This window comes from Halichoerus grypus, chromosome 1, assembly GCF_964656455.1.
Source record: "Halichoerus grypus chromosome 1, mHalGry1.hap1.1, whole genome shotgun sequence".
In the NCBI taxonomy this organism is placed as follows: Eukaryota; Metazoa; Chordata; class Mammalia; order Carnivora; family Phocidae; genus Halichoerus; species Halichoerus grypus.
The window spans coordinates 203,010,462-203,034,150 of NC_135712.1; the positions used below are offsets into that span (position 1 = coordinate 203,010,462).

At 57.5% G+C, this 23,689-nt stretch overlaps 1 protein-coding gene across 4 annotated transcripts in view; it reads right to left on the minus strand.

Annotated features, from left to right (window-relative positions):
• CRTC1 (CREB regulated transcription coactivator 1) overlaps positions 1-23,689 on the minus strand; it is a 77,537-nt gene that overhangs the window by 33,297 nt on the left and 20,551 nt on the right. For 3 of the 4 annotated variants that reach the window (XM_036093806.2, XM_036093805.2, XM_036093800.2), the window contains exons 2-3: positions 1,496-1,612; positions 222-269 (exon numbers count right to left, since the gene is read on the minus strand). In XM_036093806.2, coding sequence (XP_035949699.1) covers positions 222-269; positions 1,496-1,612 — 165 coding nt within the window. The remainder of the gene's footprint in view (positions 1-221; positions 270-1,495; positions 1,613-23,689) is intronic. The other variant, XM_036093802.2, reaches the window with a different exon arrangement.

Sequence of the window (23,689 nt, forward strand, 5' to 3'; positions counted from 1 at the left end):
CCATGCAGCATTGATGCCCATGCTCGGATCCCCCAGGTGGGGGCCTCTTGACGCAACTAGACGCACTTCCCCACACAGGGCAGGGGGAGGCGCAGAGTGGATCCACTTCCGTTTGGCAGACAGGACACTTCCCGCCAGGCCACTAGGGCGACCACGCAGGGATACCCAGCACCCGCGCACGTGCCAGGGACGCCGAGGCCTCAGCCCAGGGGCTCATTTACCAGAGAGACAGGAGCCGCTGCCAGGGCCTCCCCCAGATATCCGCTGGGCTGAAAATGCAAAGAACCGATACTTTGAGACACTCCTGCCTCATCCGGCCCCCCAGCGGGATGCCCAACAGGTCCCAGGATACCCTTGGCCCGAGGAGGCTCTACGCCAGCCCTAGCCAGGGCCATACCGGGGGGCTGCCCAGAGAGATGCTCCCTTTGAGGGAGAAGGGGATAGGGGAAACAGAGGAAGGGGAGAGGCAGGAGGAGGGGAGAAAACTCAAACTAGGATGGGCCTTGACAAAGAGGTCAGGGTCTTGGAGCACATTCAGGATCGGCGCAACAGCCCCATGTGTCTGCTCCAGCAAAGAGGCCATCTGAGGAGGGCCATGCTCCAAGGAGCCCAGGGGATGTGGAGCTGAGCCAGGTGGACCCTGAGCCAGCCTAGGGGACCCCAGGCCAGTGCCCTCCTGCATTCCAGCAGTAGTGTGGGAGGAGGAGGAGCTGAGGAGTGACTCGGGTGGGTGGGGGACTGAACTCCATGCAGGACGGGCCTGGCTCCACCTGGCCTGTCAACACATGGACAGACGTGGTTGTTTCTGAGGCCCTGTCCCAGAAAAGGGGCGGGTGTGTGGCCGTCTGGTGGACCTGTCCCTACAGAGGCCAGACAAGCTGGGGGTGGCCCCAGCGCCCGGTCCCACTCCCAGGCCCACCTCACCCCTGCTTCCACCTGCAGACTAGGGTCAGGGCACAGCCTGGGGTAAGAGGCCAGCCCGGCACCCAGGCGGTGGGCCTTATCTCTCATTATTTATGATAAGGACGTGCATGGCGGCCGTGTGGCCTGCGGGAGCCGCGCTGTGTGCGTCTCTGCCAAGAAACGTTTGCAGACAAGTGGGGTCAGGCCACAGGGCCTCCTTCTGAGAATTGCTGGGCTTGCGGATTAGTGAGGCAGGATGGAGCCAAGCCCCAGAGGCCCCGAGCGGTTCCCAATGCCGCACAGCCGGCCAACAGGTGTAGCGGCTGCCGAAATGCTCTTGGCCAGACCACAGCCTCACTGTGGGCTCTGCTGACAGGGGACAGGCAGGGGGATCCAGGCAAGGCCTGGCCAAGCCTTCCCAGGGACAGGAAAAGAGTAGGTGGGGGCGGGGGGAGGCGGGCTGCTGCAACTATCTGGTGACCCCAGCTATCCGCAGTGGCCAACACACACGCGTGCTCGCTCTGTGGCCAGGGTGGGGCCCGGATATGACGTGCACCAGGTGGGAGGCTGTTGGGGGGGGGCGGGGGCTCACCTGGAAGGGCAGATCCACGGTGCCACTCCCGATCTGGTTCACGTTGGGCAGGGACCCACCGTAGTACTGGCCACGGCTTGGGCCCAGCTGCAGGTACTGAGACTTCTGGAGCTGGAGCTGCAAGAGAAGCCAGCAGCTGCAGTGCAGGCCCGACAACTTCCCCAGCACATCATGAACAGTGCCACCCCGGGGGGCTCCCAGAAAGGAACCAAGCGATGGGGTCAAGGGCACCAGTTACGGAGAATATGGGACCCTGTGACTCAGATACTCAAAGGAGCCAGGTGTCTCTCCACCCAAAACAGCAGAATCAGAAAGCCAAGGTGCCCCAGGCAGCTCTCCCTAGGCAGGGCAGCGGGCCCTGTGGGGAACTGCCTCCGTGAACCTGGGGGAGCCTTGCTGCTTCACTTGCATGGTTTGTGAATGAGCAACAGAGCATCGGGCAGACGCGGAGCCTAGAGCCCGTGGAGGAGGCCCCTCACCCACCCAGGGGAGCCATTTCTTATCACAGCCAAAGACTGCGTTCCCGGGGCACAGGCCAGAGGCTGTGAATGGACGCCCGGACACAGGAGAAATTGTCTTTCCAATGGCCTGAAGCCGAGGGACCGTCTGAGAAGCACAGTGCTGACTTTCAAAGAGCGTGATGTGTGATCCCTCCGGCAGCACACACAGGGCAAGTGGGTTGGCCAGACCCTGTCTGAGTGCTAAGGGGGCCTGCCCAAGCCCCCAGCCTCCTTCTGCCTCTCTTGCTGGCCTCCCTGGAGCTGCGCCCAGTGGAGGGCCTTCATCTGGGATGGCCGAATGCCTGCACAGACCTCCACCCGTCACTCACATGGGGATTTGTCCCACTGGGCCACACCTCAGACCCAGGAGCCCAGCTCCCTGACTGGCCAAGGCTGCCTCGAGGTGAGGCTGGGACCTGGCCTCCTCTCCCTTGAATAACTGATTCCACTTTCCTGGGACCAACAGCAGATGTCCCTGGCATGGTCAGCGCCACTCGTGGCCCTCAGGGCTGAAGGTCCACGACGCCTGTCCCACTCCCCTTTGGAGGCAGGCGTCGTGTCCGAGGGGTGGTGGCCGGGCATTCAGGGAGGATGGGCGTCCGCTCTGGCCCGGGCTGGGGTGGTTGCTAGGGTCGACACTGTGTACACAACAAGGCCGGCTCACGTTCCCTCACAAACAGCTCCTGGCAGCGCTCCGTGAGCTGGCTGCCCGCGCCGCCCCGCTCTCCCACACCGGCCCCTGCTTCCTGGGGGGCCTTGGATCCTGGAGGGGGAAGTGAGGCTCAGGAACTGGCTGCCCGCCCAGCAGAGCACCTCACCCAGGTAAACAGCTGTTTCCTGCGAGCTGTGGTGGAGTCAGGAGGGAGACTGACCTTGTTCCATCCTTTCCGGGTGGTTCTTGGGGTCTGTGGGGCCCGCCCAGGATCTGTCTCCAATGGCTGGAGACCTCACTGGGAACACCCCACTGTGTCCCTCCCACCCTACAGTCATGCTAGATGAAACAGGTCAGCCTCCGGCCAGGGGAAGGGGGAGACCAAGCAGGGTGGGGCCCCCACCCCTGCCTGGGCACAAGTCACCTCAGACCCAAGACACCCACAGGCTTCCTTGTGGCAGAAGCCTACATTGCATCCAACTCTCAAGAACCATGTGGCCCCCCACTTCGTGGCCTCGGTTTCCCCCTCCCATTTGTCCAGGAGTAGGTGGGAATGCCTGCCATGTGACACAGAAAGTGCTTACACCACAGGCTGAACTGTCAGCTCAGGGAGCCCGAGCATCCTGTCCAAGCACTCCACAAAGCCTCCATGTTCCAGGCCAGAAAGAGCCTGGTGTTGGGGACGATCTACAGGACCGGGGACTGAGAAGATGCTCATGCTCGCACACTGCCATGACACCAACCCTCCCAGGCCCCACCTCTGTCTGAGCCTTTCTTTCTAGCAACGGCCTCCCGCCCACCTCCCCACTCTGCTACAGGACTGTCAGGCTTCGGAGGACAGCCTCTAGGTTTGCAGTGGAAGGTGTGTGGGGCCCTGCACTTCTTTTGGGGGACCCTGTGCCTGTCCCTGGTTGCATACTGGCAGCACAGGAAAGTGTCCACCTGGCCTAGAGAAGTCTGGCCTCTGTCCCCAGCTCCTGAGAGGTGGAAGCCCTCTGAATATTCTGCCTGACAAGACTATCTTTGTTTGCCTGGGATCTTGGGCCACACTGGGTGGTCTATGCCAAGGGTGTGATTTAGGGTAGGGGGTCTTAGGCCACGTGGAATCAGCTCGCCCCCTGCAGGGGCTAGAGACGGAGATCACCCGTGTGGCAGTCCGCCGGGTCCGTGTGAGTGAGCCCCAGTAAAAACCCTGGACACCGAGGCTCAGGGAGCATCCCTGGACGGTAGTACACCATGCGTGTTGTCACACACTGCTGCCAGGAGAAGTGAAAGCTGTCCACAAGACTCCACAGACAGGGGACACCCAGAAGTTCCATGCACAGAACGCCCTGGGTGTCTCCACCCCAGACACCCCTTCCCTTTGCCGACCGTAACCTGTGTCCTTTCGCTTGTCATAAACCCTAACTGTGAGCGTAACAGCTTCCAGTGAGTCCTGTGTCTCTCAAGTGACCTGCTGATCTGAGTATGGTGTTGGGGACCCCCTAACTTTGCAGGAGCTGACTGCCATCCAAGGTCTTGTCAGGAATCCCCAGGAGCAGGGTACCGAGGTGAGAAGTGGGGCCCTGCCCAAGAACCTGCTGCTCAGAGGGCCCACGGGAAGAAAGGACAGCAGAGTGACACCACCAGGCAGAACCTGATGAGCTGCTGAATGTTGAAACTCAAGCCTCTTCCTATTGCCAAGTCACAGCCCCTCGTGCATCCTTCCACCCGGCAGTCCTCACTCTGTGCCCCCCATGACGGCACTTGTCCCTAACCTCACCAATAGAGCTCCGCAAACCCAGCATCCAAGCCAGGGCTGTCACTCAGCAGCATCTGCTCATGGAACAAATACATGTATGAACACATGAGTGAGTTAATGAATGAACACCGCTATTCCTGCTCTCAAGGGCCGACTTTCACAAGCCAGGTGACAGGCCCATCTGGAGGCCACACAAGTGCCTTTCTGAAGGCCAACATAGCTTCCAACACAATTAGAGGCTCAAAGTCAAAACAGGGCTTGGATGCCTCCCCCCACCCCCATCCCATCCTCATGGCTGTTGGAAAGGGCAGTGCAAAGAGGCCCAGACAAGGCCATCAGGTGCTGGAGGCCACATGCTCTAATAGGAGACCTGCATCTCTCAGGGCGCCCCCTTGCTTGTGGCCTGTGGTTGGATATCCCGGAGTAGGAGTCCCGGCCTCCCAACTGTGAGAGTGGACTCCACGCCAGATTCAGAGGGCCTGGGCTGAGGGTGGGTGGGTGCCCCATTACCCATGCTTTTGCCATAACCTCCCTATCTTCCGCTCTCCCCACTCCTTGGCCCCAAAGCACCCTGACTTTATGCACCTCCAGGGCCTTGGCCTGTGACAGCCCCCCTTCCACGCCCATCCCACAGGGGCCTCCTTGACACCCCACCCAAGGAGTAGCCCCTCCAAGTCACTATCACATCAGCTTCTAGCTTGGTTTGTATTGTTTTTAATAAAGTTTTCATCACAGAAGTTTCAGATTTACAGAAAAACTGCAAAGATGGTACACTGTTCCCCAACACCCCTCAGCCAGCTTCCCCTAAAGCCACCCTCCTGCCTTACTGGGGCAAAATTAGGAAAGTGGCGGTGGTGCGGCACACCTGGCCGATCCAGACCCACTTGTGTGAAGCCTCCAGTGTGCCTCATCAGGTTTGCTGCACTGGAAATACCCTTGCTCCAGGACCCTGTCCACCATTCCTATCTGGTCCCCACCAGATGGCTAGGACCCAAGACTCACGGTCTGCTGGTCACACTGTGTCTGGTGCCAGGACCATGCGTGGTCATGCTGGACCCCCAGTAAGTACTATCACGTGTCTGCCTTACCTCCCACCAGCCTGCTGCAGCCTCGGATCTTTCCAGAACAATATTCCCAGTCCATGCCTCTCAAACCCTCTTGCTCTCAGATTTGAACCGACTAAGCAAGCAGCATCAGGCCCTAGGGGACAGAGGTATCTCAGGGTTGACGCCGTCCACGATCGATGGCCACGAAGCTCAGCGCAGACCTTGGCCACCCTGCGCTCAACGTTTCCCCATGCCAAGCATTACAGATGGCACTCCAGGTGTCCCTGAGCCCCCGCCATGGGCACAGAGCCCTTCCCAGCACATTTACGCTACCACAATAGTCCTACCTTCAGTGTCCCAGGGCTACCGTAACAAAAGACCACAAACAGGGTGGCTTAAAACAGTAAGAATTTACTCTCTCATGGTTCAGGAGACAGAAGTTCAAAATGAAGGTGTGGGCTGGGTTGGTTCCTTCTTGACGGTCTGAGGGAGAGTCTGTCCCAGCTCCTGGCAGCTCCAGGGCTCCTGGGCTTGTGGCCACATCCCTTCAGCCTCCGCCTCCATCCCCTCATGGCCTTTCCCTGCATGTGCCTCAATTCTCCCTCTCCTTTCTCTTATAATACCTGTCACTGGATTCAGGGCCCACCCTAATCAAGAATGATCTCATCTTGAGCCCCTTAATTACATTTGCAAAGACCCTCCTGCCAATAAAGTCACATTCCCAGATTCTGGGGTAAACACATGGACACAGGTTTTGGGGGGATACAAGTCAACCCAAGAGAGGCCCTCTGAGGGGAGCACCAGCACACACCACTTTCCAGATGGGAAAAGCAAGACTGGCCAGGTAAGGGAACTGCCCAAGGTCACCCAGCTTAGAAGTGGCCGAGCAGGGCACGGACTCCACTTCTGGAACTTGACCCCTGCATGACCCTGCAGACCAGCAGGCAGCTGGTGCCACAGTGTCAGAGACAACGTGGCATCGTGGATGAGAGCACACCAGTTCCTCTGGGAGCCTCCAGTCAGAGCACCGATCCGATGACAAGTCTACCACACTGACTCCGTCAAGGTGGGACCCAACACAGTCTCTCTGTAAAAAGCCACTTGGGGTCCTGCCTCAGCCCGAGGACCCTTGTTTCCAGGGAGGCCACCCCCACTTCTTGACACAGCCCATGCCTGGACTGCCTCCCTTCCCCCAGAACAGTGCACATCCCCCACCTTTGTCCATGCCCACACCCTCTGCTGGCCTGCTGGACACACCCCCGCCCCCCTTCCACCCTGGCAGTATCCACCAGCCAGGCAGAGGGGAAGCCACAAGGCTGGGGAATGGGGGCCGGCGGCCCTGGAAAGGCCTGGCGTGACAAACACACATAGTTCTCCAGGGCAGCCCCCAGTCCTCCAGGACCCCACACAGCATGCAGCGACACCCCTACCTGCCAGCTCCTCCCAGTCCTCACTCTATAGATGAAGCTGGCCTTGGCTCCCCCCCACCCCTCACCCCTCCCAGCAATCGCCGTGGCAACTGGCTGGCCTTCTAATGAGATTAAGGGGAGCGGACCTGCTGAAGGCTGAGCTCTGTCCTCTGCAAAGCCAAGGCAGGCGTGGGGGCCAGGCTGCAGAGGGCCAGGGAGGAGCTCTGTGCTCCAAGTGGACCCTAATACCACCCCCCCCCAACACCAAAAAAGGGCTGCATGGTCTGGCCCTCTGCTCTCCACCACCAGAGCAGGGCACTGCCTCGGGGTGTTCGCACGGGCACCACCTCCTCCACTGGGTCAGCCCAACACTGTGCCCCTCACCTCCACAGGATCACCTCCTCCACAGCTCACTGTCCACACCCACCTGACTGAGGTCCATCTCCTCTCACCAGACTGTCAGCCCCACAAGGACCCTGGTACAATGGAGTGGCTTGGCATCCACAGGCGGAACCTTTGTCTGGATGAACATGTGAGTGTAGGATGCACTCAGAGTCCCTTCCTCCCGCAACCACACAGGACTACCTGCCCCCCTCACCTCCTCAGGTAAAATGAGGCCCAAGGGAGAATGGCCAGCTGCCCAAGTAGAGAGAGGCAAAGAACCACCCATGAGAGGGAAGGTAGAGAGTGAATACTCTCTGGAAAGGATCGGAAACCTGGGGCTCTGGGGGAGACAGCTGTGCACGCACACGTGCCCCACCAGGAAGGTCCGTGACTGCTTTTTCGGTCTTTCTCAATTTATTCATCGAAGTAAGAGTCACATAACATAAAATGAACCCTTTTAGCATGTACAATTCAGTGGCATACAGTACATATGCCACGTTATATACAACCATCACCTCCATCCAGGTCCAGAATATTTCCATCACCCCAAAAGGAGACCCCATCCCCACAGTCACTCTCCATCTCCCTCCCCCTGGCAACCACCACCCTGCCTTTGGTCTGATGGATTTGCCTGTTCTGGACATTTCACCCTAAATGGAATCACATAACATGTGGTCTTTTATGACTGGCTTCTTCCACTCAGCACAATGACTTTTTTGGTTCTTTTTTAAAAAGTAATCTCCATGCCCAATGTGGGACTTGAACTCACAACCCCAAGATCAAGACTCACATGCTCTACCGACGGAGCCAGCCAGGCACTCCTCACTCAGCACCATGTTTTTAAGGTTTATCCATGTTACAGCATGTATCAGGGATTCGCTCTTTTTTTTTTTTTTAAAGATTTTATTTTATTTTTTTTATTTATTTTTTATTTATTTGACAGAGAGAGACACAGCGAGAGAGGGAACACAAGCAGAGGGAGTGGGAGAGGGAGAAGCAGGCCTCCCGCTGAGCAGGGAGCCCGACGCGGGGCTTGATCTCAGGACCCTGGGATCATGACCTGAGCCGAAGGCAGACGCTTAACGACTGAGCCACCCAGGCGCCCCTAAAGATTTTATTTTATTTATTTGTACAAGAGAGAGAGAGCACGCACAAGCACGGGGAGCGGCAGGCAGAGGAGAAGCAGGCTCCCTGCCGAGGAAGGAGCCCAATGTGGGACTTGATCCCAGGACCCTGCGATCATGACCTGAGCAGAAGGCAGACGCTTAATCCACTGAGCCACCCAGGCATCCCAGGGATTCGCTCCTTTCTGTGGCTGAGTAATATTCCATTATAGGGATGGACCACATTTTGTTTACCAATTCGGCTGCTGATGAACATTGGGTTGTCTCCACCCTTTGGCCATTGTAACTAGTGCTTCTGCGACTGAACAGGCAAGTACCGGTAACTGTTTGGGTCCCTGTCTTCAAATCTCTGGGTAAATGGCTAAGAGTAAATGAGGGAATGAATTGCCCAGCGTGGAACCCAATGCAGGGCTCAAACTCACGACCCTGAGACCAAGACCGGAGCTGAGATCAAGAGCTGGACGCTTAACCAACTGAGCCACCCAGGTGCCCCTGTTGTTTATTGTTTTACTGTCATATCGAAAAACCCATCACCTCCGGGGCGCCTGGGTGGCTCAGTCGGTTGAGCGTCTGCCTTCGGCTCAGGTCATGGTCCTGGGATCGAGCCCCACATCGGGCTTCCTGCTCAGCGGGGAGCCTGCTTCTCCCTCTGCCTGCTGCTTCCCCTGCTTGTGTGTGCTCTTTCTCTCTCTGACAAATAAATAAATAAAATCTTTAAAAAAAATAAAAAAAATAAAAACCCATCACCTCATCTAAGTCCAGGATGATTCACACTTATGCTTCCTTCCAGGAGCTTTCTAGATTTAGATCTTAGAGTTCGGTCTTTGGTACACTGTGAGTTAATTCTTAAGTCCGTTGCTGCCCCAGCCCCACCTGGCTGGCGGGCCCGAGAGGGCTCTGCAGGGAGGAGCGCCCGGCTGACCCCGCGGAAGCGTGCTGGTACGCTGGAGTAGCGCGGGACGGAATACTGAATGAATGAGGGAATGAATGAAAGCGTCACAGGCGTGTGGCCGAGCGTGGATTCCAGGCTGAGTCACCCCTGCCCCCGGCCCCCTGGCCGACTGAGACACTCCCCAGCTGCCTCCTCACTCGTTCCCAAAGTGTAAATACAGAACCAGATACACAAACACCGAGTGCGCCTCGGAATGCCTTTAATCAGGCTCTGCGGCCGCTGCCAAATTCCCAACCCTGGCTGAATCAGAGGGTCCTCTGTGAGCACGTTTTGTTTCCCTTGCTGGTGGCGGCTGTTGAGCACAGACGTTCCGGCTGGGATGTGTGAAGGGTCCCTCGGGGCCTGAGCATAGCACAGCTGGCTCACGGGGGCCTCTCTGCCTGTGAACGAGACCCCGGCCCTGCCAGCCGGCTGCGAGCCAGACCTGGGTGGGGACTTGCAGCAGCTCTGAGATGGGGAGACATGGCTTCACCTCCATTTTACAAGGGGGGGGAACTGAAACACTGAGGGACAACAGGCTTTCCCTGAGGTCACTCGGCAACAGGAGGGGGCCTCAGCTACAATCCAGGGTCTTCCTCCAGCAAGGCCCACAAGGCCCTTTTAGCTCTTTCTGCCTCTGGGCCCCTGTACCCAACTCACTCTTTTCTGGAACCTTCCATGGAGCTCCTTCTCATCATTTAGGTTTCAGCTCAGTATCACCTCTTCAAGAAGCTCTCTCCATGACCCCCTACTTCTAAAATAACCCTCTGCATTACTCCAGCCGCCGTAACAAAATACCACAGACTGGGGCAGCTTGAACAACAGATGCTTATTTCTCCCAATTCCGGAAGCTGGAAGTCTTGAGACCAGGGTACTGTCCCTGTAAGAGCCCGCTTGCTGGCTTGCAGAAAGCCACCTTCTCCGTGTCCTCACGCGGCCTTTCCGGGTGGTGCGTGTGGGTGGAGAGAACGCCCTCTCCTCGCTCTTCCTCTTCTCATAAGGATGCCTGTCCTATCAGATCAGGACCCCACCCTTATGACCCCAATTCACCTGAGTCACCTCCTCCTCACAGACCCCATCTCCACATACCATCACACTGGTGATTAGGGCTTCCACGTATGAATCTGGGGGACACAATTCAGCGCACAGCACGCCCTCACGGGTATGTTGCCTGCCGGTGTCTGCCCCGTGGGCCGGCCTGCCCTAACAGCTACAGCCCTGCTTGCCAGGCCGCCGTGGGCACCTCAGGCACCGGTGCCTACCTCCAGGAAGTGACCACTGAGAGCTGTATCTGGAATGGGAAACCTCCGCGGGAGTCCTCTGGCAACACCCACAGCTAGCCAGTCCCAGACAAAACCCAGGGACCCCAGGAGTGTCCCAGCAGGAGCCCACAGGGTGCAGGGTGCGGCGGCCTACGAGGAGAGACCTTCTCAGGCCCCAGAGAGCCCCAGAGTCAGTGAGGTAAGGGTGACAAACACTGCATGCTCCCGGGGCTGCCAGGCTACCGAGACATGATGCGTGGAGAATCAGGGATGCCACTGTCCAAATATAAAATGATGCGCCTACTTAGTGGGGTCATGGGCTGGCACACAGGTGAGAGTGTACCTGGAGAGCAGCTCAGGCAGCTGCAAGGGAGTGTGACAAAGCAGGAACAGCCTGAGGTAGATCAGCTCAGCCCCTGCACTGGGCTGATCAGTGGTCCCCAAAATTCACACCCACCTGGAACCTCAGAACGTGACTTTGTTTGGAAATAAATAGAGTTCTTGCAAATGTAATTAGTAAAGACTCTTGAGATGAGATCATCCTGGTTTTAAGGAGGTCCCTAAATCCTATTCCTGGTGTCCTTATAAGAAGAGGACACACAGGGGTGCCTGCCTGGCTCAGCTGGTAGAGCATGCGACTCTTGATCTTGGGGTGGTGAGTTCCAGCCCCACACTGGGTGTGGAGATGACTTAAAAAAAAATCTTTAGGGGCGCCTGGGTGGCTCAGTCGTTGGGCGTCTGCCTTCGGCTCGGGTCATGATTCCAGGGTCCTGGGATCGAGCTCCGCATCAGGCTCCTTGCTCGGCAGGAAGCCTGCCTCTCCCTCTCCCACTCCCCCTGCTTGTGTTCCCTCTCTCGCTGTGTCTCTCTCTGTCAAATAAATGAATAAAATCTTAAAAAAAATCTTTAAAAAAGAAGAGGACACAGAGACAGGAAAAAGGCCATGTGCAGATGGAGGCAGAGATCAGGGTGATGCAGTCACAAGCCAAGGAACCCCAAGGGTTGCTGGCAGCCACCAGAAACTGGGAGATGGGCCTGGGACAGATTCCCCTTCAGGATCCCCAGAAGGATCCAACGCTGCCCACACCTTGATCTCTGACTTCTAGTCTCCAGAACTGTGAGAGAATAAATTTCTGTCATTTTAAGCCTCCCAGTTTACGGTTCTTTGCTATGGCAGCCCCAGGAAACAAACTGCTGCAGAGCAGAGTTCATGGGGGCCCAGGGGGAGGCAGGGCTACTCAGAGCCAAGCTTAGGGCAACGAGGGACCCTAAAATTAAACAGTCCAGGAGAGTCGACCATGGGGACCCTCAAAGAATGAGCTAGTTAGGATCTGGGCAGAGGGAACAGCACGGGCAGAAGTGAAGACCCAGGGAGAGAGGGAGGAAGGACAAGGCCAGGCCAGCTCTGATGGGCAGGCACTGCAGAAGGGCAGGGCAGGCGACTCTGGAGCCCAGACCAGGGCAGCACAAGGGATGGTGACTCAGGGGCTGGTAACACCACAGTGGGCTCACCAGGCAGGGGAGTCTCGGCACATTAGCAGCTACAGAAGGGCCCATCCCCAAGACACGCCTCCCTGTTAGGTCATGGGAGCACCCATCCATGACCTCATGCCAACCCCACCCCCCAGGTCCTGGGGACTGCACTAGGTGGAGCGACAGGGATGTGGGGTCTCACCGAAAACAAAGCTCAGCCCCGGCTACACGTGCCTCCCTTTGGTCTGTGTGTGGGCCCCACATCCTACAGGGCTGGGGTGGGATCCAGTGAATAGGGGCCTGGGCAGCATGACCCCCCTCCCCATTCCCTGACCCACATACTGACTGCAGGGCCGCAGCACATCACTGTTGGACCCCCAGGGGGCTATGCACAGCAGACCAGGGGGATCTAGTGTTCACTCACCCACCTCTGCCTTATACAAGCCCAGGCAAGCCCGGGGCAGGCGTGAGGGCCCCAAGCGGGAGACGGGACGATACTTGGTGGGGTCCACACGAGGCCCCAAAGCAAAGCCCAGTGCCACCAGCACAGCCAACATCAGACAGAGGCCCCCTTCCACCTTCACCTGCTGGAGGCCACGGACGACCCCGCACTGTTCAGATGGCTTTTTACATTCCACCTATCTGCTCCCCCTGGCTCCACGTCATGGTGGCCACGGGAGAGGAAGCCGATTGGCCCACACGGGGACAGGATGACCAGCACCCGAGAGCCACCTCACCCCCCATCTGTCTGAGTGCCAGATTCCCACAGCACAGCTGAGCATGTTCGCTGTTGGCCAGGGTCCCCTGAGACAGACGGCCGGCCCCGGGCACACATCAAGGCCCTGCCCATAGGGCCAGCAGCAGCTGGCTTCACCTGTGACTTCTGGAAGCTCTCCCAGCCAGCCTCCACAGGGGCTGCCCAGCCCTGGCCCGCCAAGAGGCTCTGGGGAGGCCACAGGGCTGGAGGGCTCACGGACAGAGGGGCTTTAAGAAGAAGGCAAACGGCATCAAGTCCACTTCTAAAGATCAGGCTTAAACAAGTCACTTGGAGCTGCTGGTTATGACTACGTCCTAGTGTGACTTGCTTTCGGGAGCTGATAAGATCTAGATCTCTGATATTTTTAAGTCCAAACCGCTTGGACCCTGAAGCTCTTTCCGGGTTTTGCTCCTCCACCGCTCGTTCTGTACAGCTAATTAAGCTGAAGAAGCCTGGGAATAAAGTGCAGAACAAGGTTAATAAAGTTCCTCGCCTCATAACAAAAACAAAGAAAGCCAGAAAGAGGGAGAGGGCGGGTGGCAGGGCACCGGGAGAGGGGTGCTTCTCCAAGGGCAGGGACCCTGGCCCCAGAGGCTCTCTGTCCACTCCCACTCTCCAGCACTCTCCGAGTTTCCTGGGGCTGCCGTGACAGAGGACCACACACCAGAGGGCTTCTAACAACAGGAATGTATTCCCTCACCACGCCAGAGGCCAGACAACTGAAATCAAGGTGTGGGCAGGGCTGGATCCTTCTGGAGGCTCTGATGGAAAATCTGTTCCAGGCCTCTCTCCCGGCTTCTGGGGGCTGCCGGCAGTCCACAGTGTCCCTGGACTTGTAGACGCCTCAGTCCGACCCCCACCTCTATGTTCACACGACCTTCTGCCTGTGTGTCTCTGTGCTATCTTCTTGTAAGGACACCAGTCTCTGGATTGAGGGCCCGGCCCGCCCGACTCCAGGTCGACCTCACGCTGACTTGATGACATATGAAAGACCTCATTTCCAAAAACGTCTCATTCACAGGTTCTGGTTGGACATAAATTTGGGGGCGGGGGACACTCTTCAACCCAACACTGGTGGCTGGCAGTCTGGAGAGTCATTTGGCAGGGTCTGTAAGGAACCTGAACAACGTTCCTGCCCTCTGACCCAGTAATTCCACTTCTGGGAAGCTCTCCTGAGGGAGATCATCCAAAATGCAGATTTATGCACAAAGATGTTCCTGCACGGTCAGTCATCAGAGCAAGGAGCTACACTGTGCTGCAGGATCAGGCCAGGCCAGGGTGGAGCCTCCACTCTGGAGAAGAGCAGAGGACACGCACCCCCAAGCAGGAAGTGGAGAGGAGGGAAGGCAGCCCCTGCAGAGATCAATCCCTGAAGGTTCAGGCAGACCCGAGGTAAGGCCGGGCCACTCCCTTTCCAGGGACGTCCCCAAGTGGGGCTGGACACCAGAGTGTGCAGGGGGAAGGCGGGGGAGCAGGGTAGCCAGCAGCCCCATAAATGCCCCTTGGGACAGGAGAGGAATTCTCCAGAACAAAGGAAGGGCTGTGGAGAACCATATAACGAGTGACCAAGACCACCTGAGCTCAAAGCAGGGTCCAACACTCCATGTTATCCCCTCCCGGCCAGAGGCTGACACAAACCCAAACACAGGCCAGTGCAATGATCTGGACAGTGAGGGGTTCTGTGAGAATGGGGAAGGCTCCCTGGAGACCACGGGGGGGACACCCCACTTGGATGGAGCTGGGGAAGGAGGATGCTTGGGGTGCAGAGGCCCCACAGAGTTTAGAAAGGAGGTTCCCCCTACTCAGGCCAAGATTGCCGGGGGAGTGGCGGGAGTATGATCCCACATATGGACAGCAGGTCACAGACATCAGCCCGGTATACTCAAGACAGAGGGGCATCCCCAGCTCCAGGAAGGCCTCCCCAAAAAAGGGCACGAGGATGGGAGGGGCAGGTACCCGTGAAAAGGTGAAGTGGGTGGGGGGTGGGCAGGCAACAGGGTTGGAAGCCCCTAAACCGACAAAGTCAACAACACAGTAACAGCAAGATCCAGCCGGTGCCTCCCCCCACCTCATGTGGGTGTCATTTGAGCACTCAATGTGGGTCAACTCAGATACACGCAGTGGGTTCACTTGAGTCCTTGAAACCTTATGTCCCCATCCTCACCCCTGGAACCTGTGACTGACCTTATTTAGAAAAAGGGTCTTTACAGATATAAATTAAGGTAAGTATATTGGGATGAAGAAATCTCCCTATGTTATCCGGGTGGGCCCTCAATCCAAAGACAAGGGTCCTTATAAGAGACCCGCAGGGACAAGGCCATGTGGAGACGGAGGCAGAGACTGGGGTCACAAGGTACAAGCCAGGAAACGCTGAAGCCCCCAGGAGCTGCAAGTGGATCCTCCTCCAGAGCCTTCGGAGACGGCATGGCCCTGCTGACACCTTGATTTCAGATTTCTGGCCTCCAGCCTGTGGGATAATAAACTCCTGCTGTTGTAAGCCCCCCAGTGTGTGGTCCTTGTTACATGCATACCCACAGCGCCCCTGAGCCAGGACAGGTGCTGCCATCTCCCCTGCTCAGGGGAAGCTGAGGCCAGGTGGGTGGGCCCTGAACCCCAAGCTCATACCAGGAAACCCAACCCCCCAAACAGCACCCCATTACCTCTTCCTTTTATTTTTTTATTAAGATTTATTTATTTGACAGAGAGAGACACAGCGAGAGAGGGAACACAAGCAGGGGGAGTGGGAGAGGGAGAAGCAGGCTTCCGTGGAGCAGGGAGCCCGATTCGGGGCTCCATCCCAGGACCCCGGGATCATGACCTGAGCGGAAGGCAGACGCTTAACGACTGAGCCACCCAGGCGCCCTACCTCTTCCTTCTAACGTGAAAATGAAACTGACGTCCAGCAAACACAAAAAACAACACACCTCTGCCCCAGCCCAAGACCTAACAGCTGTCACTACCGCGTCGCGTCGGCCTCCGCAAAGTGGACAAGGGGGCCCCCGAGGATGCCACTGGGGACCTGTGTTTGAGGCACGCTTCTCTGTAGGTGATGCGGGATGTCACGACTGTTGACACACTGACTCACGTCCTGCCTTCCAGGGGCTCTGAGGGGATGGCGGCCAGGGGGCAACCCTCTCCCTCCATCTGGGCTCCGCATCCCTCCTGCTCAGAAGCCCCTCTGACCATCCAGGGCTCATGGCTCTTTTAGGCAACCCCACCCCCAAAGGGCCCCAAGCCAGGAAACACCAAAGCAAAAGCACATGCCCCAGAGTCCCCCAGAACGCCCTCCGTCCAGCAGGCACCAGGCCCATCGCTGGGAACGCTGCGCTGAACGTGCCACAGCCAGTCCCCTGACCCTGAACACTGTGCTGTGGTGGTGCTACACGTGCCCCGAGGCTGGGGAGCCCCACGGCCGGACAGAGCTCTACACCTGCTGGCCTTGGGAGGGCGGACGCTCACCCTTCCAGGGCCTCTTGCATCTACACCTGGCTCACAGGTGCTTCCTGAGCACCGGCTTCCGGGGCCGGAACACTGGGGCAGACAGGGACAGATGTGGGGAGACTGAAGGTCAGGGGTAAACAAATGCTGCCACAAGCCAAGAAACACCAAGGATTACCAAGAGCCCCTAATTTTTAAATTAAGATAAAATTTACCATATATTTTTTTAGAGATTCATTTGTTTTACTGTAGAGCAAGAAAGCAGGCATGGGGTGGGGGAGGGGCAGAGAGAGAGAGAGAGAGAATCTCAAGCAGACCACCCCCCCGCCCGCCAAGGGTGGAGCTTGATGTGGGGTTTGATCCCACGACCCCCAGATCATGACCCGAGCTGAAACCAAGAGTCGGACGCTCAACCGACTGAGCCACCCAGGTGCCCTAAAACTCACCATATTTAAGTGAACAGTTCAGTGGCATAAACCGTAGATGAACCATTCACAACTGCCAAGGGATGGAAACAACCCTAGGATGAAGGTGTAAATAAAACGTGGTCCATCCGAGCAGGGGAATATCATTCAGCCATAAGAAGGAATAAACCTCGGACACACGCTACGACGTGGACGAACCTTGGAAACTTTATGCTGAGCGAGAGAAGCCAGACACAAAAGGCCACATTGTGTGTGATTCCATGTATATGGAATGTCCAGAACAGGCAAAACCACAGAGACAGAAAGCAGATTAGTGGGTGCCAGGGGCTAAGAGCAAAGAGGTGGGGGGGAGTGGGGAGTGACTGCTCATGGGGCCAGGGTTTCTTTCTGGAGTGATGAAAATGTTCTGGAACTAGACAGACATCATGGCTACAACAGCATTGCGAAGACACTAAATGCCACTGAACTGTTAACTTAAATATGGTGAGTTTTAGGGCACCTGGGTGGCTCAGTCGGTTGAGCGTCCGACTCTTGGTTTCAGCTCGGGTCATGATCTGGGGGTCGTGGGATCAAGCCCCACATCAAGCTCCACCCTTGGCGGGCGGGGGGTGGTCTGCTTGAGATTCTCTCTCTCTCTCTGCCCCTCCCCCACCCCATGCCTGCTTTCTTGCTCTACAGTAAAACAAATGAATCTCTAAAAAAATATATGGTAAATTTTATCTTAATTTGAAAATTAGGGGCTCTTGGTAATCCTTGGTGTTTCTTGGCTTGTGGCAGCATCCCAGCAATCTCCGCCTCTGTCCTCACATGGCCTTCTTAGAAGGACACAAGTCATTGGATTCAGGGCTCGCCCTACTCCAGATGATCTCATCTCAAGATATTTAACTTAGTCACATCTCCAAAGACCTTTTTTTCTAAATTGGGTCTTGGTCACATAGCGGGGTTTAGGACCTGGACATAGGTGTTTGGGGGATACCATGCAACCCACTCCACCAGGGTTGCTGTAAGGCTGATGGCAAACAGGGAGTGTCCAGTGTGCACATGGCCTGTGTCTGTGCCCAGCCCTGCCCCTGGCCTGCCACTGCCTGGCCCGGGACTACAGCCCAGTTTGTAATCACTTGGCCTCAGTTTCACCATCTGCAACATGGGGCTGGGAGTGTCTCCCTGGCAAGATGGCAGAGTGCTCAAATGATTCTCACACAGGAAGTGTCACATGGTGACTGGGACGCAGTGAGCCTATGCACGGACACCAGGGGCCTACAGTGCCTGTCCACAAAACCCACGGCTCTGTGCCCAGACGGCAGAGACCCCACCCACATTCAGCTAAGCCCCTGGCCTCACCGTGACCCAGGTAATCCCCGTGTGCTTGAATGTAAGGTGGCTATGTCACTGTACCTCTCAGGGGGCCTCACTGAGGGCCAGGGGGCCTGCCTGGTGGAGGATCTGTTGTGGGATGAATTGTGTCCCCCCAAAATCTACATCCATGTCCTAACCACCTGTACCTGGGAATGTGACCTTATTTGGAGACTGAAGCTCACATTAGTTAAGATGAGATCATACTGGAGTAGGACAGACCCTAATCCACTGACTGGTGTCTTTATAAGATGAGGAGGAGCAGACAGAGACACACACACACGGAGAGGACCACGTGGAGACAGAAGGAGGGACTGGGGCGATGCAGCCACAAGCCGAGGAATGCCAGAGCTTCCGGAAGCTGCAAGAAGCAAGGAAGGATCCTCTCCTGGGGAGCCTCTGGAGGAGCACAGCCCTGCTGACACCCTGATTTTGGACCTCTGGCCTCCAGAACTGTGAGAGAACCCATTTCTGTTGTTTAAGCCCCCCACTTTGTGGTTATTTATTACGGCAGCCCCAGGACACTAAGAATGGCCACGAGACCCCACATATACATGCGTGTTATAGGTGCGAGAGAGAGAAAACTTAAAACTTGTCCTTTCTCCGCCTTGACTCTGAACATGCTAAGGTGCACACAGCTTCTGGAGCCTGCGAGTACACTTCTCTATTTGTAGCCGAGGGAACAGATCCTTCGCAGTTTAATTTTAAATCTCTTCACCAATTGGATAACACAAATCACCAGCCGGAACGCCGGCCACTAGAAACGGGGGCTGCCTCCCAGCAAGCGGGAGCCCCCCCACCCCCGGCCTAGGCAGGAGGCCAGACAGGGATGCTGCCGCCCGCAACAGGGCCCGCACCTCCCTTGGCCCATCCCACCTTGAAAACATCAGGCTGAGTTTCTGACAGGTGCCGGACCAGCCTTGGGGAGCGGGGTCCCAGAGGCGACAAGAAGTCAGCCTTTCTCATGCTGGCCTGCTGGCCTCCCCTATCCCAGGTACCACAGGGCGATCTGCCAGAGCTGCCTCGGGCTGATGCCAAATGACTTTTGAAAACGGCATCCACATGCTGACACACAGCCTTGCTCGGGTTCTGGGATGAAACCACCTCTTGCAAACAGCTCCTTCAGGGCTGCCCCCCCCCAGGATGGCTGGCAGGGGCCACGGGAAGATAAGACAAAAGCGAGATGCCCTCATTACCATGGCCCCAAAATAGCTTTATGCTCCATTTTTTAGACATAGCACAACTATGGAGTTACATAACAATGAAAGCCATTTTGTGGTCTGGAAGACAGGATCCTGGAGGCCACCCAGACCCCCTCTGTGCCCCTTGGGTGCCAGTCCTGGCCCGAGCCCCCCAAGCTCCCACATACCCTGGGCAGCACCTGCTCCAGGCATGGGGACAGGGCAGGGTCGGCCCTACGGCTGCCTCGCTGCCCTCAGACCACACGCTTGGCCTGGTGAGACAGGCCCCACACAGAACCATGTGTGGCTCAGGTAGCTGGACAGGCGACACGGCAGAAAGACCGTGAAGGGGTCAGGCCAGAGGGCTGGCCGGGATGGGCTGGAGCCAGGCCTGAGTGCTGCACTGAGGAGGTAAGGGGCTGGCAGGGGAACACTGTGGAGTCTCCTCGGGCCCCCCTTTCCCTCTCCCCCTTGTCCCTTCCATGAGGAAGTCCCAGCAGCTCAACTGCCAGGGCCATGTGTGACCCCTCCCTGGCCCCAGCCTGCGTCATCTCGCACCAGGACATCCACACAACCTCCTCCCCAATTCTCCTGCCCGAAGCCCTCTCTTTCTCTGCACACCGCTGCCAGGAACCCTTCCTTTCCTTTTCCTGATTAATTAAGTTCAAATCACCTCACGCTCCTGTTTTAAACACACCAGTAGGTTGCCATCCTACTTAAAATAAAAACCTGACCCCAGTTTGGCAGCTCCTGAACACGTTAAACAGAGTTACCAGAGGACACAGCAACTCCACTGCTCAGCATACACCCCAACAAAACGAAGACTAACATCTACAGCCACACTTGCACATGCACGTTCCCAGCAGCCAAAAAGATGGCAACAGCCCAAGGGTCCGTCGACGGATGAATGGGTAAACAGAACACAGTACATCCATACAATGGAGTTATTCAGCCATAAAGCCCGGACACACGCTACGGCACGGATGAACCTCGAAAACCCCATGCCCAGTGAAAGAAGCCAGTCACAAAAGACCACATGGCTCACGATTCCACGTATATGAAACGTCCAGAAGAGGCAAGTCCGTAGACATAGAAAGCAGATTAGTAGGTGCCAGGGGCTGGGGGAGGGGTGCAGGGAGTGACTGCTTGTGGGGACGGGGTTTCCTTTTGAGGGTGACAGAAATATTTCAGAAGGAAATGATGGCAGCAGATGCGCAACACAGTGAATGTACTAAATGGCATTTGGTTGTTCAATGGTTAATTTTATGTTACCTCAAAGTCACCTCAAAAATAAACAGACCACCAATGAAAATCAAACCAGATCCCATCACCAGGCTGGCCATGCCTTGCCATCTTCTCTCTTGCTCCCCGGCCCACCTCCCAGGTCTTCCTCCTGCTCCCGGAGATGGCCAAGTCCCTCCCCCTCAGGGCCTCTGTCCGTGCCGGCCCCTCCTGCCTGTGCCCCCGCCGCCCCCAGCTCTGGGAATGGCTGTGCCCCAGCCTGGGGCTGGCATGCGAGCCCCCTCCTCCAAGAAGCCTTGCCTCATCCCCAAGCCTCATCTGCTCCCTACCCGAGGCGCAGCCCTGCCTCCTCCCTCGGGTCCAGGACAGGAGCAGTGTCGCAGCTGCCCGGGGTCCGGGAGGGGCTGCCCATGAGGAGAGGAAGGCCTGGCCCCTTGGCTCTGCCAGCACAAAGTGCACCTGCCCGTGCATGCGGGGTGCGGTGGCAACCCTGATCCTCTTCCCGGACCACTGGGCTTCACCCCGAGGACTACGGCCCGGAGGCTATTAACGTCCCCAGGACAGAGGACCTGGAAGAGAGAGAACTTGTCCCGAGCTCCACACACCCTGGACCCCCATAAACTAGAGGACCCCCTGGGAGAGGGTGCCGGGCGGAGGGGCCCTCCCCTTGGCTCCTGACTGAAGCCCACTTGGACGCCCACTCCCCAGTCCAGCAGCTGTCTTTTCTGCCCCACCTCACGCTTGTCAGGATCCTCTTGAAGCCCCCAAATTCATGCCTCCCACCCAGCGCCTGCCACCCTCCTGAGAAGGCTGTACAGATATCCCGGGCGAGCACACGGACACACCCTCACTCACACGTACGCGCACAGAAGCACGCACGCACTCCCAGGCGCACACACCAACACAAATGTGTTCACACACATCCGGCTGCCGAATACATACACGCAGACACCAGCGCACACTACTTACCACACACTCCTGTGTGCACGCTGACCTGTGCACACATTCACGTCCTCCCCGGGACGGCATCTCTCTCAGTCACAGCCCCCCGACTCGCCCCCACACCTGCTCCCGCACCAGGCCCGTCCACCCCCAGCCATCACCCTCGCCCACCTCTATCCACCGGATCCGAGCCCCACCACCGCCGGCCCCACAAATGCAGAAGCCTCCTGCCTGGGCACCCGAATCAATTCCGCAGCCCCCAATCCCCTTTGCAGGTGGCAGCCACAGTCTCGCCCAACTGCCTACCTGAGCAGAGCGCCTCTCCTCACGGGGGCCCTCTGGCCCTCACTTCCCCAGCGGCCTCTACCAGCACGCAGTCCTTGCTCCCCTACCCACACACACACTTACCCCGGGCTCCACCCCGGAGCTGCAACAAGGATCCACAGAACAAGGTCCCCTCCTTGGGCTGTGGGACCCACAAGGGGGGGCCACCGCTGTTGTGCTCACCATGAAATCCTCAGAGCCCCCAAGGCTTCTCCCTGCCTGCAGTCCAGCATGGGGCCAGGCCTGGCCTCGCATCGCCCCCCTGCACGGCCCCCTGCACCACAGGCTAGGATTGCAGGAACGCAGGCAGCAGCCCCGCACAGCTGCAAAGCGGAAGCCCACTGGGCAGGAATACTAACCACGGCAAACCCGACTAAGGAACACGGTACGGCGCCGAGCAGGGCAGGAGTGCGCACTCCTTGGCCGAAACGAGCCTCAAGACCCAGGCCAACTCAGAGAGACGCCAGCCCTGGGGGATCCATCTGCACGCAGGCAAACGGCACTCCGTTCTGGGCTATGAAAATTCCACGGCAAAAGCAAAGGTGTGATGCCCACACACTGAGGAGTGCGGTGGAGCGGGAAGACGGGGGTTTCTGTGGAGGGCGTCAGGCGGCCGAGGGGGACGTTTTACCCCTGCGCTGGGCTCAGAGCCTTCATGTGCTATTGCCTTACTCACATAGCTTCTGTTGCAGCTTGAATTACGTCCCCCCGAAAAGAGATGTCCAAGTCCTAGCCACTGTACGGGGAATGTGACTTTGAAAATAGGGTTATTTGCAGATGTGATCAAGTTAAGACAAGGCCATACCGGAGCAGTGTGGGCACTAACCCAATGATGGGTGTCCTTCTGAGAAGATGGGACAGAGACACACAGGGGAAGGCAGAGACGGGGTGATGAGGCCACAGGCTGAGGACGCCTGGAGCCACCAGAAGCTACAAGAGGCGAGGAAAGCTCCTCCCCTAGGGCTCTCAGAAGGAATGACCAACCCTCATGACACCTCAATTTCAGACTGCTTGCCTCCAGAATACGAGACAATAAATTCCTATTGTTTTAAGCCACCAGGTTTGTGGTCATTTGCTACGGCAGCCCCTGGACACTAATACACACAGTACCCAAACTGTCCCCGAACATTCCCAGGAGACCCTGCCCAAGACTGCCCTTAGGCCGTGCACGCCAGAGCCCAGGGGGAGCAGGAGGGGCCCTGAGAGGCACTGGAGGAGGGCAAGGAAGGTGCAGGCAGCAGGCTGTGGCTGGGGGATGGAGGCCCCTGAGGTCGTCACCACCCCTCCAAGCGGGGAACGATGCCCCAATCCCTCCGTCCTGCAATACTGAAAACTCTGCAGAAACCCTTCTGGTGAGCGTGGCACAAACCCGCCAGCAGTGACGTCTGATCAGTGGACGGGAGACTGCCCTGGTCTGTTCTCAGAGCATCACTTCTGCTGCAAACATACCCCCAGGTCCATACCGGCAGGCTGCCCAGACTCCACTAAGGGTGCTCCTGCACATCGGCATGGATACTACACCATCTTCCCAGAAATGGAACAGATACGATTTCTGGGGCACCTGTGACCCCCTGCTTCAGACGGTCTGCCTGCGTGTACGGCTTGCCTGGCATTGTGGCACAGGCTGCAAGCCAGTGGGGGGCTGTGTGGGCCCTGGCCAGCACCCCCACTCCGAGGCCTCCGGGCGGGCCCCGTGCACGAGGAGGAGGCCAGCACAGGGTGCCCATAGGGAGCACGTGGCAGCTATATACAAGGTAGGTTTCCACACTCACAAGCCCTTCCGCTAGGACAGAGAATGGACTGCATGGGTCTGAGGTGCAGCTGGGCTGGGGACTCACTGGCTGCCATGGCACTGGCATCCTGGAGTGACCCCGGGCACACAAACGGGTTCCCCACTCCGATCCATGCCCTGGGTGTGCTGCGTCACATCCCTAGGCCTTTACTTCTTGGCACACAAATGGAATATTCTAGATGCACCAGGACAGGAATCCCAACATTCATAGATTCCTT